The sequence below is a fragment of the Papio anubis genome, chromosome 4, assembly GCF_008728515.1.
Source record: "Papio anubis isolate 15944 chromosome 4, Panubis1.0, whole genome shotgun sequence".
In the NCBI taxonomy this organism is placed as follows: Eukaryota; Metazoa; Chordata; class Mammalia; order Primates; family Cercopithecidae; genus Papio; species Papio anubis.
Window position 1 is genome coordinate 42,061,613 of NC_044979.1, and position 16,717 is coordinate 42,078,329.

The 16,717-nt window shown below is 41.4% G+C and overlaps 1 protein-coding gene across 2 annotated transcripts in view; it reads right to left on the reverse strand.

The window, feature by feature from the left end:
* Positions 1 to 692: 692 nt before the first annotated feature.
* Positions 693 to 16,717, reverse strand: part of MET (MET proto-oncogene, receptor tyrosine kinase) — a 116,715-nt gene continuing 100,690 nt past the window's right edge. For both annotated transcript variants that reach the window (NM_001168714.1, XM_021935083.2), the window contains 5 exon segments: positions 693 to 3,206; positions 3,302 to 3,438; positions 11,482 to 11,647; positions 12,854 to 12,963; positions 15,984 to 16,165. In NM_001168714.1, the coding sequence (NP_001162185.1) occupies positions 2,996 to 3,206; positions 3,302 to 3,438; positions 11,482 to 11,647; positions 12,854 to 12,963; positions 15,984 to 16,165 (806 nt within the window). In that variant the 3' untranslated portion in view covers positions 693 to 2,995.

The following is a 16,717-nucleotide window of genomic DNA, read 5'->3' on the forward strand; positions in this document are numbered from 1 at the left end:
AGAGTTGGAATGAACTTCCTGTGGAAATGCATCTTTTGAGTAGGAGAGAGTTTGGCCATGAGCGGGGATTGAATTATCTCCCAGTAAAGAATCAGTCTCCACTGTATTTTGTAGGCATTCTTTTAAATTGGGTTTTTAAAAAATTAGATTACCCCAAAGTGTCACACAATTCTTAGATGGCTGAAACTATCACCTTTGAATTCCCTTACCATTACAACAATATACTTGGAGATGACCTGAAGGTAATTTCTCTGGTAACAGGGGGTAAAAGGGTGGGCACTTGTATAGACAAAGAGTAGTTTTGATGGGGCAAGAAGGCCTCTCTCTCCAACCCGCACCTAGGTATCTGTGTACCAACGGTGGGGCTGCTGCTCCATTTTTGTGTCTTCTAGTCTAAGGACACACCTTGCTGGAGAAGAGCACCATGATAAAACAGGAACCAGGTGCTCTAGCAGTTGAAAGATCGTCAGAAAAATGCAGGTAATCAGCAACTTAGACCAAACCCTTGGAAAGACGAGACTTCCTGAGATTTGGGGATGCATGTTGTTTTACTGCTTCCTCAGCATTCACTTGACTAAGGCTCTCCTATATGGATGAGCTCCATGCAGCCAGGTGAAATCAATCTTAGGCTTCCTCTATCATTATGCAAATGTAGGTAATCAAGCATGACTGGCAATAACCAACTATCAGTATACAAGATGTTGCATCACTTTATTTTAATTGCATGATTTATCAGAACAACAACTATTAACATACAAAGTACCATTCAGTTCAGCTGCAGGTATAGGCAGTGATAAGTATCTAATTCTTAGAAGAATCACTTACTCCCACAATCTGTCCAGACACATTAATCTAAGGACAAGTTTATAAATAGCAAACATGATTTTCACATTGCAGTGTTCTCAAGAATGTATATACAAGTGGGTAGTCCTGTTGATGGGATGTTTTCCCGAGTTTTTTCTGTTCTTGATGTGTTCATTCTCTTGACCCTGGTAGAGATAGTTCTTTCTTTCCACAGAGCAGATTTTCTTTTGTCATCCACCATTGACAATACTCTGTGAATTAATATTACTTGTTACATTTATGAAATGGCAATATTTGGATTGTAATAGCTCTTCAGTACGATTCCTTGTGTCTTCTGGTAAGTCTCCGCGTTATCAGAGAGCTTTTAGTTATAATCACTTTCCTGCAACAACAGCCAAACTCAATCATTGAGTTTCAGTGTGACACACCCTCTTTGTAGCTTGTTGGGTTAACCCTTGGCTTCAAGTCCTGGTGATGTAATGAGGGTGGGGTGTATTGGCAATCAGTACATTTCCTTATCACAATTTACAGTCATTGAAAATCATGCTGTCATTAATCCCAGTCTGACATACCTTTTCTCAAATATTCACAGTGCAGTGTTTTTGTGGCCTAACAAAATTTTTCTCATGTCATTAAAAATAAACATTTTTATAAAAATATAACACTTTAAATGTTTACATTGACAAAACCAGTTAGAGTAACCTACACCACATGCACTATACAGTAGTAAGCACAAAATTCCACAGAATGAAACATCACAAAGTCCTGCTCAGGGTGGCTATTCCATCCAGGTGAAATAGCTGGGATTTTCAATTGCCTTTTTCATTTGTTTGTTTCTAAAGTATGTTTTGCTTAACACAAAACACACGCTAATGCAAAATAAAACTCCCCAAAAGTTTTGTTTCCAATTGCTTGTGAGGTGGGAAGCTGACACCGAGACAGAGGCTAATCTTTTCAATCCATCCACCCTTTCTTTGCTCTACCTATGAGCTGTGATTGGAACCAATGAACCTTTTAGTAAGATGTATCCTGCTTTACAAACATGCTGACTTACCTTTAAAAATATTTATCAACAAATTACTTGTCTTATTTTGAGTCGTCATTTAAAAAAATACACACAAAACATCTACATGTTCACATTCATTAGATCAGAGTAGCATCATTCTCGAACAGTGGGTTTTTATATGACAACTAAATATTTCATGATGACTAAATTATTTCATACAAATCTTCTCAATGTCATCTATGTACAATACATCCTGTTCATTTATAAGCACATTTTGTGTGATGCTATTTTGAAACTTTGACTGTATTGCCTATAAATATTCTTCCAACCAAAGGAATGTCTATACAAAAATTTAAAAGGGCTGGGTGCAGTGGCTCATGCCTGTAATCCTAGCACTTTGGGAGGCTGAGGTGGGTGGATTTCTTGAGTCCAGGAGTTTGAAACCAGCCTTGGCAACATGGCAAAACCCCGTCTCTACAAAAAATACAAATACTAGCCGGGGATGGTGGTGTGTGCCTGTAGTCCCAGCTATTTGGGAGGCTTGAGTCTGGGAGGTGGAGGTTGCAGTGTGCTATGATCATGCCACTGCACTCCAGCCCCGGCAACAGAGCGAGACCTTGTCTCAAAAAACAAACAAACAAAAATTTAAAAGGGAATGTTTATCTAATGGGTGAATGACACCATCAGTAATGAAAAATGTTATTGATCATACAACACACAAAAGTTTTTTGAAACAGTAGAATTCTAAATGAGTGGCCTGTTCTGGGGCTGCCACGCCTGTTCTGAACATTGCTATCTCTTCTGAGTTTTCTGTGATCGAGAAGCCCTCAAAATTCACTGCTTCAGATTCCTGTATGAAGTCAAGTGGCACCTGATTTTTAAAGAATTCAACCCAGAATTCAAGTTTTGGGACTCCAATATGACAGGAGTGTTGTCACGGCTGCGGGCCGTTGGTCGGTGGCCTGTGGGACCAAGCCTCTGGTTCTGATGCTCTGTCAGATAAGAAATTCCTTAGAATCCAGTAATTTAAATAACAATACAAGTCCTATAATAGTGCAATTTTGGCAAGAGCAAAGAATATCGATGGCCTTTTAAAGGTCAGGCAGTGAAAAAACCATTGGACAAAGTGTGGACTGTTGCTTTGACATATTACTAGCGCTATGATGTCTCCCAGAAGGAGGCTGGTCATGTGTCCACCTCGTCATCAGCGTTATCTTCTGATGACAACAGAGAAGGATATGGAGCGACACATTTTACGTTCACATAAGTAGCGTTTACATGGACGTAGTGCTCCCCAATGAAAGTAGAGAAGATCGCTGATATCCGGGACACCAGTTCAGAAAAGGATGGGCGCATTTCTGCTTTAGGGTGCCAGCATTTTAGCATTACTTCATATCTGTTTCAAAAAGAAAGAAATGCTGTAAGAGACCATTTGAAGGCAGGCATTTCTGTAAAAGTAAAGAATGTAAGAGGTACAGAAAGACTACTTACAAGGGGTCTGGGCAGTATTCAGGTTGTAGGAGCCTTCTCCCTTGCAACAAGTAAACAGTTATATCAAAGGTGTTCACGTCAGGATAGGGTGGGGCTCCTCTTGTCATGAGCTCCCAGAGGAGCACACCGAAGGACCACTAGTAAAACAAGAAACAGGACAGTCCAGGTGAGAGATGTGACCATAGAAATACGAAAGGAAATCAGGAGGTCTTGGTAACTAAACTTGGCTTTACATACTCAATATGGTTTCTGTTTTGGGCAACAATTTTCTTAAAGGCAATTATTAAGTTATACATTTCATGACTTGTTTAAACAGGTAAGGTTTAGAGTTTTCAAAAAGAATATCTGAAGTCCACATGATGACGAAGATTCCATCTGTAGTTAGTAGAATACCTCTTCCAAATTCTCTCCTGCAGTTTCAAAGCACTAACATGTTTCTATCCTTTTCTTTTCTGAGAGCTTCGCTACAATTGTACATTACTTGTAAAAGAAGAAGAAAGCCTCCCAAAATTTAAATTTGTGTGGTTTCAAAATGAACATAAGTACTCTTTAAGAAATGTAACCACATTGAAAGGTTAATATTAAAAGGGAAGATCTAAATCTGCATAAGTAAAAATCCATATTAAAAATCAGAAATAATAAAACTGCAGGCAACAAGTCTCTCTATTGAAAATTAATTTCAATAAAACTGTCACATGAAAATGTTAAAGTACTAGATTCTTATAAAATAGCCGTATCAGTACTATATAGGAAGATCACAGGGACACGGAGAGGTTAAATGACTTGCTAAAATTCCCCAATACATCTGAATCCACAATGGGATAAACATTTAAGAGTTCCTGACCCTTAGGTCTTGTTTGGTCTACTGAACTTCACTAAACATGCAATTTCTTGATTTAAAACACTGTGCTCAGGATACACCAGGTCATACATATTATCTCCCCCGGACATGTGCCCACGCAAGAATGACACTAGGAGAGTCAGCATGGCCTGAGGCTGCCCCTGTGGAGAGCACCTGGGGGACAGTTCTTGCCCAGCAACACTTCCAGGCCACTCTAAGAGTAGGAAGCATAAGGAGGAAGAAATGAAGGAAGCTTGGAGCAGAAGGAAAATCCACACCCGACAGCTGGAATAGGAAAACATAAAACTGAGAGGCAAGTGTAGCTTGTAGTACCCAGCACGAAGGAGAATAAAGCCTGCCTTTGAACACTGCGACTGAAAGAAAGAAATGAGGTAGATGCTGTAATTGCTGATATGAATTTCCACTAATGACTTCTTTGCCCAAGTGCAAGAACCCCTGAAGGCTGCTGACTGCCTTGATCTCAACAGAAAACTCAAACCCCTTGCCAGAAGGGAGCTACGGGACTTTGCTGTCTAATTCAGCTTTGCAAAACAGAAGTTTTCAAAGCCTGAAAATCTTAGCAATCACTTCTGACAACATCATCGTGTTAACTTTCAAGTCCCAGAATATGCACTAATATTTAAAATCAATTTAACAAGTATCAATTGACCCTTGATCACATACGAGTAGGGTACTGTTCACGTTACTAGATAGGTCCCAGGGCTGAATGAACAGGGTTAACAGAATTGTGCAGGTAACTGTCACACAGGACAATAAGATAATGGCTGTAATATAGAGCAGTAACATCAAAGAGGTACAAAGGTTGCCAAAAGTCAAAGAGATAATAGTAGGGTACTGAGAAAGGCTGCAGGAAAAGAGTGACAGTAAGGTGGGTCTTGAGGAACAGGGAGACTTTATTTTACAGGTGCAGGTAATATGAGGGCAGAGAGACAGTTTTGGAGGGAGGGGGTGGGGCCAGTTGTAAGAGTACACATGTGTTCTTTCTTTCTTTCTTTTTTTTTTTTTTTTGAGATGGAGTTTTGCTCTTTTGCCCAGGCTGGAGTGAAGTGGTGCAATCTTGGTGCACTGCAACCTCTTCCTCCCGGGTTCAAGCGACTCTCCTGCCTCAGCCTCCTGAGTAGCTGGGATTATAGGAGCCCACCACCATGCCCGGCTAATTTTTGTATTTTTAGTAGAGAAGGGGTTTTGCCATATTGGCCAGGCTGGTCTCGAACTCCTGACCTCAGGTGATCCACCCTCCTCTGCCTCCCAAAGTGCTAGGATTACAGGCATGAGCCACCATGCCTGGCTGCATATGTGTTCTTATTAAACCATAAGTATAATAGTTCACGTTGCTTGACATGTTGGAGTAGGGGAAGAGATTAGGAACCCATAAGATTGAAATGAGTCTGTGCTGTGGAGGTTTTTAAATGTTCAAAGTGGGTTAGGCAGGGCAGGACAAGGTGGTTCACGTCCGTAATCCCAGCACTAATGCATGCCGAGCTTAATACCTAGGGGATGGGTTGACAGGTGCAGCAAACCACCATGGCACACGTTTACCTATGTAACAGATCTGCACATCTTGCACATGTACCCTGGAACTTAAAATAAAATAAAAGTGGTTCAGATGGTAAATTTTATGTATTTTTTTGCCACAATAAAAAAGGAATGAATTACTGATACATTGCTACTACTGATACAACAACACGGATGGCTTTCAAATGTAATATGCGAAGTAAAAGGAGACAGACTCATAAGACTACTGACTGCATGATTCCATTTATATGACATTTTAGAAAAAGTAAAACTCTAGAGACAGAAAATAAATCTGATTTTCTGATTTCCAGGTCCTGGGAATAGGGTAGAGGTTGACTACAAAGGAGCATAAGGAAATTTTCTGGGATGATGAAACCGTTCTATGTCCTGATAGTTAGAGTGGTGGTTACACAACTGCATGCATTTGTCAAAACCTGAAGAACTGAACACTAAAAAGAATGATGAGTGGGTAGATTACACAATGGTGATGCCATTAATCGAAGCCAGGAGGTGAGAAATTGAGGGTTTGGCAGGAAAGAATTTGATTTTGAACGTGGTAAATTTGTGACATTGATGATGACATCCAGGTAGAGAGAATCAAAGGTGGTTATTGATGGGACTGGTTCCAATTGTTGGTGGAGGATGTCCAGGGAGACAGCTACATCTGAGAGAAGGAAGAGAGAAGGAAGAGAAGCCATTGAGGATAAAGAAAACAACCTAGAAGCAGGAGGAACACCAGAGGGCTCGGTGTCCCAGAAACCAAAGGAAGAGGAAATTTCAAGAAAAATGAGCATTACGATAATGTTAAATGCTTCAGAAAGATGAGGCAGATAAGAGCTGAGAACAAGGAAGTCAATACACAGTTTAATGGAAGAACTCGTATTAAGTGTGAAACAATGTGTAATACAATTGCAACACCCATTGCAAAAGGGATCAGAGGAGGGTGTGAGTGATTTCAAGTGTAGTGACACTCCGATTTTGTTTGAATGGACTTAAAGAGTATTCAGACTTTAGCCAAACTCCATTTTGGCATTTTCTAGAAAGAAAACCCAATCTACAAGCAGGCAAGTTTTTGGTCATAGGTTTCAACATACACACAGCTCATTACATGCTTTTGGAAATGTTCCACGTCAACATTCAAGATTCTGCTGTCCTGGAAGTAAAACACTGTGCAAATTTATCCACGCAGTCAGTAACCATTTCCCAAAGCAGCATTACGTACAGATTATTTAGCTTCAGCCTTTATGTAGCACAACATAGTGTCTTTCAATGAGAGAGAGAGAGAAATAGCACCATCCTATCTACAGAAACCTACGTAAATTTCCAGTCAAGTATATGAGTGACTGTGGCTATGGGGGAAGCCTTGGCCTCTTGCTGTCTGTGTGTGTTTGTTGGGGAGGTGGCGGTATTGTTGTGTGTATGTGGCTGTCAAGAAACTTAGAATCCCAACACTTGCCGTAAACATCCAAAATTTCATCAGGCTCTTTTATATAAATCAGCTTTTTTGAGGTATAATTTATAGATCACAAAATTCACCAATTTTAAGTGATTGGTGATGTTTAGTAAATTAAAGTGATTAAATGATGTTTAGTAAATTTATATAGATGTGCAGCTATCATATCATCACAGTCCAGTTTTAGGTCATCTCAACATTCCAGAAAATTCTCTCATGTCCATTTGTGGTTTATCTTCACTCCTTCTCTTGGCCCCAAGCAACCACTGATTTGTTTTCTGACTCTATAGTTCTGCCTCTTTCTAGAAATTTCATATAAATGGAACCATTCAACATGTAATTTTTTTATCTGCCTTTTTTCACTTAACAATGTTTCTGAGGTTTATCATACTGTAGTAGGCATCAGTAATTCCTTTATGTTGATGAATGGTTTAGTCCACTGTATGGACACAACACATTTTGTTTATCCATTCACTAGTTGATGGACATTAAGATTGCTTCTGGCTTTTGGCTATTATGAAGAGAACTACTGTGATCATTCATGTACAAATCTTTATGTAGGCATATGTTTCATTTCATGTGTTCATGAGCTAGCTATTCATACATCTCTTTGGTAAAATGTCTATTCAAATCTTTTGCTTACTTAAAAAAATTGAGTAATTTTGCCTCTGCTATGGTTTGAATGTGTCTCCCAAAGTTCATGTGTTGGACACTTAATCCCCTCCCAATGCAACAGTGTTCAGAGGAGGGACCTTTAAGAGGGAATTAGGTCATGAGGCTCTACTCTCATGAGTGGATTAATGTCATTATCTTGGGAGTTACTTCATTATTGTGGAAGGGGGTTTGTTGTAATAGAGAGTCTGGTCACCTCTTGCTCTCTCTTGCACTCTCTCACACCCATGTGATACCTTCCACCGTGTTATGACACAGCAAGAAGACCCTCAGTAGATGTGCCCCCCTTGATCTTAGACTTCCTGGCCTCCAGAACTGTGAGCCAAATACATTTCTGTTCATTATAAACCACCCAATTTGTGGTGTTGTGTTATAGCAACACAAAACAGATTAAGACAGTCTTATTGAGTTGTAAGGGTTGGCTCGGGCTTTTAATGGCAGACTAACACTCAAGTCTGAATGAACAGCATGTTCTTGGAGGATGGGTTAATTCTCCCTATCTTTTGCCTTTACCTGCCACTGTCACTAACATGTCCCCAGTCTCCCTCTCTAGCATCCACTTCTTTCATCTCTTTCAGAATCTTTCAGGATCAAAATACCAGGCATTAAGCTCTACCCTGCACTATCACTTTCTCTTATCAGTCTCATGCATGCTGAAGTCCTGGTCCTCCATCATGACCTGTGACCTACTTACTTATTGAAAACAAACCCCCAGTCACCTCAACTTATTCTCTAATAGTTCCCCTACCTCCTCACAGGAACTGAAACTCAGCTTTCACTTGAAGCCACAATTTCTTTGAAACTCTTGCCAATAGGGGCCACACCTTTCCCTCTTGCTGATTCACAGAGAGGTGGATGAGATGACTTCTTGCTTCCCATGTCACACTCAGATCTCTATCCCACCATCTCTCAAAAGCTACCAACCCTTTCTCTTCAAGTGCATGTCCCCCGTGAACATTATTTTCTGACTACCTTGTTTGCACATTTTTCTTTTTTAGTTGTTATCCTCAAGGACTGAAACATCAAATGTTTCTCTACCTCCAGACATCACAGTCCTCCGACTTACAACATGTGAATAGAATAAGTGTACTCTCCAGTCCGTTCAACACCTGGGCTCCTCAGCACACTCTAGACTGCCAAAGCACTCAAGTTACTCAGCTTCCAAGACCCTTCTGGTGTACTGAGTAGCAGTTGGCTCTCTTCAGCATCCAATTTCTCCTTGAAAATTTCTCTTCCTCTGACTTTCACGGTGGTCTCTGCTCCTGGGTCCCTTACCTCACTGCTTTTCTCTTTCACTTTGTATACGTAGGTTCTACTGAATAATTGCTTTTGGACTCTCAAAAGCATATTCCCAGCCTTGACCCCTGCTATGGACTGAATTGTGTTCCCCGGAAATTCATATGTTGAAGTTCTAAGCCACAGTGTGACAATGTTTAACGATGGGGTCGTTTAGAGGTAATTCAGTTTAGATAAGGTCATGAGGGTGGGCCTTCATGCTGGGATTCGTGCCCTTTTAAGAAGAGATACTAGAGAGCTGGCTCTCATTCTTTTCCTTTCAAGTCGTCTTAGAGAATGATTGGTATGGTTTGGATTTGTGTCCCCATTCAAATCTCATGTTGAATTTTAATCCCCAGTGTGGGAGCTGAGGCCTGGTGGGAGGTGACTGCATCATGGAGGTAGATTTCTCCCTTTAGTGCTGTTCTCACGATAAAGTTCTAAGGAGATCTGGTTGTTTAAAAGTGTGTGGCACCTCTCCCCTTGGTGAGAGCTTGTCCCCATCTTGGTCCTGCTCCTGCCATGTAAGATGCCTGCTCCCGCTTTGCCTTCTGCCATGGGTAAAAAGTTCCCTGAGACCTCCCCTCAGTGCTGGGGTATTGCCAGGTGGGACTGTGAGAAGAGGGCCACCATCTTCCATTCCCCAGAATGGCAGATCTACCAACAACTTGCACCCTGTGCCTGGAAAAGCTGCAGGCACTCAATGCCAGCCGATGAAAGCAGCCATGGTGCTGAGCCCTGCAGAGCCACAGGGGCAGAGCTGCCCAAGGCCTTGGGAGCCCATCCCTTGCATCGGTGTGCCCTGGATATGAGACATGGAGTCAAAAAAATTATTTTGGAGCTTTAAGATTTAATAACTGCCTTGCTGGGTTTCGGACTTGCATATTTTGGCCAATTTCTCCCATTTGGAATGGGAGCATTCACCCACTGCCTGTACCCTCATTGTATCTTGGAAGCAACTAACTTGTTTTTGATTTTACAGGCTCATAGACAGAAGGGACTTGCCTTGTCTCAGATGAGACTTTAGACTTGGACTTTTTAGCTGATGCTGGAATGAATGAAGACTTTGGGGGACTGTTGGGAAGGAATGAATGTGTTTTGAAATGTGAGAAGGACGTGAAATTTGGGAGGAACCAGGGCGGAATGATATGATTTGACTCTGTGTTCCCACCAAACTCTCATGTTAAATTGTAATCCCCGATGCTGAGGCAGGGATGTGGTTGGAGGTGACTGGATCATGGGGGCAGATTTCTTCCTTTGGTGCTGTTCTTGTGATAGAGTTCTCAGGAGATCTGGTTGTTTAAAAGTGCGTGGCACCTCCCCCAGCCTTGTTGGTTGGTCCTGCTCCTGCCGTGTAAAATGCCTGCTCCTATTTTGCCTTCTGCTATAGGTAAAAGCTCCCTGAGGCCTCCCCAGCCATGCTTCCTGTAGAGTCTGCAGAACTGTGAGCCAATTAAATCTCTTTTTATAAGTTACCCAGGCTCAGTATTTCTTTATAGCAGTGCGAGAACAGACTAATACAATGATGAAAGATTGCAGTCTAGTCTGACTACAGTTTTGTTTCCACATTACCAGAGAATAAATTCCATACTCTCTAGTTCGGTTTTCAAGGAACTCTATGACCTAGTATATTTTTCTCAGTTTATTCTCATAACTTCCCTCTGTGTTTTCTGTTCTTGCCAAATAATCAACTAAGTATTGTTTTCTTAGAACTTTACAGGTGCTTATACTTTCCTGCTCTTCTGCCACACGTGGATTGGAATTTCCATTGCCCAGCTGCCCAATTCCAAACCTGCTATCCTTTAACCCAATTCAAATGCCACTTCTCCTTAGGGTGAAAGGGGAATGTGGTGAATCTGGCTGCCCAGGTGAGTATTTCTCACAGCCTCAGCACTCAGGTGCCTGCCTTTTGAGGGCTGGTTCTGTGCAAGAAGGATGGCCTTTGTAGATAAGGGAAGTCACTTTACTAGCTAGGCCCAGGGATCATGCCCTCACTGCTAGACTGCCTCAGTTACAGCTTCCAGACTTCTTGATGTGGAATTCTTGCTCGCCTGGGGCTATGAGAATCAGGGCTCATTCCAGGCCACCTGTGTCACAGTCATTGTTGACCATCTCATCTCTTCCCTTCAGAGCCAAAGTTCTTGGCCGAAAGGGTTCATGCCTGGTTCAGCTCTGGGCTTCCTAATGAGCCAATACGTTGCCCCACTCAACAAATATTTTGAATAAATGAGTGAATTTATGAAAATATACAATGTGTACATATCAGACAAGTTCATTTTTACATATGAAGAAAACTGGAATTGGTGGTGTTGAATATTTTTTTAAATTAAGTAGTGATAAAATTTCAAAAAAAGTTGGATATGAAAGTAAAAGAGGAGAAAGTCAGAGAAACCAATACATTACCACATCTGACTTGGTGGTAAACTTTTGAGTTTGCAGACTTTCCAAAGCCATCCACTTCACTGGCAGCTTTGCACCTGTTTTGTTGTGCACACTATAGTATTCTTTATCATACATGTCTCTGGCAAGACCAAAATCAGCAACCTTGACTGTGAATTTTTCATCCAGCCTACAGAAAGGACAAAAATTATTACCCGTGGTTGAAACAGAATAATTTACAATGATGCTGAATATCTACAGATTAAACAAGCGGCTTCAGTATTTGAAATCCGTAACTTCTGAAGGAAATACTTCATCTAGCCTCTATTGACTAACACTAAATTACAACAGAATTCTTGAATAAAAATGCTTGACATTGACATTGCCAGTTCGACAGGCTGAGGAAAGAGATCATGAATTGTATGGCGTGAGAAAGTCCTTTTTGCTTTAATGTAGATCTGCAGTAGTAAGTTTGTCTCCCCTCTGGGTTTACTTTGGTTGCTAAAGGGAGTACGCCAATTGACTACCCAAGCAATCACCAGTCTTCACTTGTCAACTTATTAGTGATACTCAATTTTATGGGAGAGCATGACAGGGGACTGATACTTTACTTTTTCATTCTTAAATGAGCTAGGTTAGCACACAAAACTCATATATCCCACCACTGAGGTAACAGAGAACTAGAATACACAGTGAAGCATCTAAGAAAAACAGCAAAGTTCAACAAAAATCAATTTCCGCTATCTGGAGCTATGCATCCTCTGTTTAAGCTGGCTTTTATGTTGTTACATTGACCAAAACCAAGGTAGGAAATTAATAGCACAGCTCTTTCATTCACACATACCATAAGTCATGAATCAGTGCTATGCAAGGGAAAACATGAACTCAATTACAAACTGTTGACTGTTGTATTATATAGCCAGGCAGCCAGACACAAATAAAGTTCTTTGTATATTCATTCCCAAATACCATTTTTGGTAGGGCTTCTGCAGGCTGGCTTCAAATCCACTCTTGGGAAGTTGCAATATGTTGGTATTTGTGTTCCCAGCCCTCTCCTTTTCACTGTCAAATGTTGAAGATCAAGTTCTCCCTCCCCAACACTAATGCAGTGTGAAACCACAACATTGAGAGCTACTGGAGGGAAGGACTGAGAAAAGCAAAAGTACACAACAGCTGTTTAAGACCCCCTATGGAGAATCCTTTTAAATTCTCTGTTGGATAAAGTCTGAAAGTCCCACCCACATCCCCAGGGCTTACACATCGATTTAAAATTGTAACAGAAATAAAGGACTTTTGCATGAGAAGAGAAAACAGCCTAAGTAGCATTGAACAGTGGGAAACAGATTCCTCCTTGTCACTTAATTTGGACTGTGGGCACAGAGATTCTAATACTTACATACAGTTTCTTGCAGCCAAGTCTCTGTGGACAAACTTTTTGCTTGCAAGATATTTCATGCCTTTGGCTACTTGAAGACCAAAGCCAATAAGATCTTTTACAGTTGGATTCTGCAATCAAAGAGAGTTAGAAAAGCATAAACTAAGCATCTACTGTTCTAATTTTGATCTTAGAATTCTGAAATGTTTATTTATAAAAAATTATTTTGTCTCAAAAATTAGTTTGGGCTTGGTGGCTCAAGCCTGTAATTCCAGAACTTTTAGAGGCCAAGGCGAGAGGATGGCTTGAGGCCAGGATTTTGAGATCAGCCTTGGCTACACAGGGAGATCCTGTCTTTACTCCCATCCACCGTCCACAAAAAAATTAGCCTGGTGTGGTGGTGTGCACGTGTAGTCCCAGCTGCTTAGGAGCCTGAGGAGGGAGGATCACTTGAGCCCAGGAGTTGGATACTGCAGTGCACTATGACTGTGCCACTGCACTCCAGCCTGGGCGACAGAGACCTTGTCTCCAAAACCAAAAAACAAAAAACAACAACAACGAAAAGTGTGCCCCATTGACAGATCAGCCATTTGTTAAGTATTTATTGTATGCAAAACACCAGGCTAGTTGTTTTCATAAATTACAGCTACTTCTGCACTTCTGTCAGGCAGGTGTTATAGGCTCCATTTTCCAGATGGGAAAATGGAGATGTTTTAAAATGTGGTTTCATTATTTTCCAGGTATGATGAGGCCAACAGAACAGGAGACCAATGCCATTGAAAAGATAGTTTACTACTCACAGTTTGTAAGAGGAGGGGGAACACCCTGTCATGCAGGGTCACATGGGGGGAAGCCCTGGGGTCTGGAGGCAGGGAGAGTGAGGGGAGAAACATGAGCAAGAGCCTTCATTGTGGTTTCCCTGGGAAGAAACTGGTAAGGCAGGGTAAGCAGGTTTGGAGCTGGCCAATCTGGAGTATTTCAGCAGGCTCCGAAGACAGTTCTAGTTGTCTGGAACTGGGCCCTGGGGTGATTAGGGCAGGTGGATAGTGGCCCAAAGCGTAAGAGTCTGATAAAGGAGGAGGTTAGGTAAGGGCTCTGGATTGGTTGGTTTGCACAAGGCAGGTATGCTTTGAAGGCAAGTTGTTTACTATTTGTAGGAATTAGCTAGCCCTGGGAGGGACAGTTCCTCCAGGGTCAGTAAGGCCCAAGATGTCAGAACATCAGAAACACGCTGTGAATAGAGGAGGCTCAGAAAGAAATCAACCCAAACCACTCAGCTGTCAAGTGGTGATGTCACTGGCTGGCAATCAGGAACGGGGTATTCTCCTTCAACAGTCACTGAGGAGTTTGTCAGTGCAAGATGTAGTCAGTGGGAACCCTGCAAAAGGGCTGTAGCCCCCCTCAATGCACACAGCATAGAGAAAGGCCAGTTTCTGGTTTTAGGTTTCTCTTTAAGACACATCTGGGTTTGTGGTTGTTCTCAGTATCAACTCCTTGGATTAAAAAAGGCCATGGCACTATTCTGTTCTGGATAACAAGAAATCTCTATCATGCTTTAATCCTGGGGTAGCAGTACCCTAGAGAAGGTAGTACCTCCAGCCACATTAATCCATCAGGGTAATAACAAAAGTTGAAGTGGAAAAGTGGAGTCTGTCAGGGCAGCTGTGTGCTTTGTAAGGTCAATTCGCCTTATCTGCAAAAGTTCACTACCAGGGAATGTTTTATTCTTTTGGCTGAGTAGTATCTCATTACTCTCCTAGAGCTTATTTTCTCTGATAATTTGACCCCATATTTATAAAGTTGCTTTTGATCAACTTCATTATCTCCCACAGAGACTTGGAGAGCAGGAACAAAGACAGAGCCTGAGGCCATCTATGAATTCAGTTCTTGAGATTCTTCTTCCCACCCTCCCTTGTCCTGGCCTGGCGACTTTTAAGTCCTGGCATAAATGTCATGAAAAGAATCTACCACTTGCAAGAACCTAAGAACCTTGTTTTGTAACCCTTAGCTGATTCATTCAATAACTATTTACTGACAGTCTATGTGCTAAACACTGTTTTAGGTGTTGGAGCCATAGCGGTGAACAAAATACACAAAAATCCTACCCTCATGAGCTTCCATTCTAATGGGATGAGGTTGTGTGTACATATATATGCTTATATGTACATCTATATAGCTATTGTTTATTTGTTTATTATCTACTAACAGTGCTATTCAATAGAAATATAAAGCAAGTCACACACGTAATTTAAAATTTTCTAGTAGCCATACTCAAAAATAAAAAGAAACAGGTGAAATTAATTTTCACAATATATATTTCAACCCCCAAAATCCAAAATATTTCAGCATGTAATCAATATAAACAACTACTAGTGAGATATTTCACCTTTTTTTAATACTAAGTATTCAGAATCTGGGATGTATTCTACACCATACATCACAATTCAGTTCAAACTAGCCTCCTTTTACATGTGGTTCATGGCCATAGTATTGAACAGCTCAGGCCTTGTGTATCAGATGATGGTAAGTGTGATGGGGGAAAATACAGCAGGGAAGAGGAGTCTGTAGCCATGAGGGTGGGTGGTCAGTTGCAATTTTTAAACAGATTAGGGAAGGCTTATGTTGAAGATGACATTACGGCCAAGAGCTGAAGAAGATGAGGAAGTGAGATATGTGGCTATTTGCGGGGAGAGTGTTCCAGGCTGAGGGAGCACAAGTGCAAAGGTCCTGAGGTATGAGAGTGGATGGCAAGGGCGAGGAACAGCAAGGGATGCACCTGGAGTTAGTTTTTCAATGCCTTCTAGAGTTAACATTCCATATGGGCTGAAGCTTGCTCAGCTTCCACTTCTCCTGTGCTGTGCACAGTTTCTGGCACACAGTAGACATGCAAAGATGACTAAATGTCCCTATCAGGGGGAAGGTAGAACAAGGTTGCTTGCAGAGCAAGTGAGAATCACCGGTCCAGGAAACCCTTCCGGGTGTCACTATTTCCCACCAGGATAGAAGACTTTGAGGTACATTTGAATGATGCTAACATTTTAAATGTGCATCTTTGGCTACTAGCTTTTTAAAGACTCAGAGCAGGCCTATTTTGAAGGGATGGCTGGCTTACAGCTAGTCTGCCAGTCAGTAAGCTTGGCAGTCAACTTACATGAGTCTCATTTCGAATGAAATTTCGAAGATCTCCATGTTTCATGTAGGGTAGGACCACCAGCGGAGACCCTTCACTTCGCAGGCAGATTCCCAGGAGCGAGAGGACATTGGGATGACTAAAATCTTTCATGATGATTCCCTCGGTCAGAAACTGGGAAACTTCTCCTATGTCAGTGATTCCTAAGAAATCCAGTGGTGGAGACATTAACTTCATTATGGAACAGTGAATACTTTGTCAAATTTAGATAGGAAGAGCAATGAAATGGAAAGCCATACAGTTAGCATCTTGTCCTGAGGGTTTGACTGCAGAGTGTTCATTTTATAACACATCTGAGTGAATGATGCGCCACTCTGCACTATGCCTTCCAGTCACCTACACCCACTTTTGCAAGATAGTGTCCAGTCAGCCACCAGACTGTCTCCTATAAACTTAGTGCAAAGTTTGTACTTAGGTTTCATAAAGACTGTACCTTTATTTCCCTCATGGTCAGACTTCCAACAAAATTAACCATGTAGAACACTATTTAGCATGTTGATTTATATTTTAAAAAGACTGAAATAGTCGTGGCAGTAAAGTATCTTGCAGGAAAACCTTTCATTTGTGCACTTAAAGCTCATTAAGTCCCATGTAAAGTTTGTAGTAAAGTTGGTTACCATTTTTCAGGCTGCTGCAATTTGCAAGCAGAAAATGAGAAATGGGAGTAGAAAATGCAAGCATGTGAGATCTGTCAA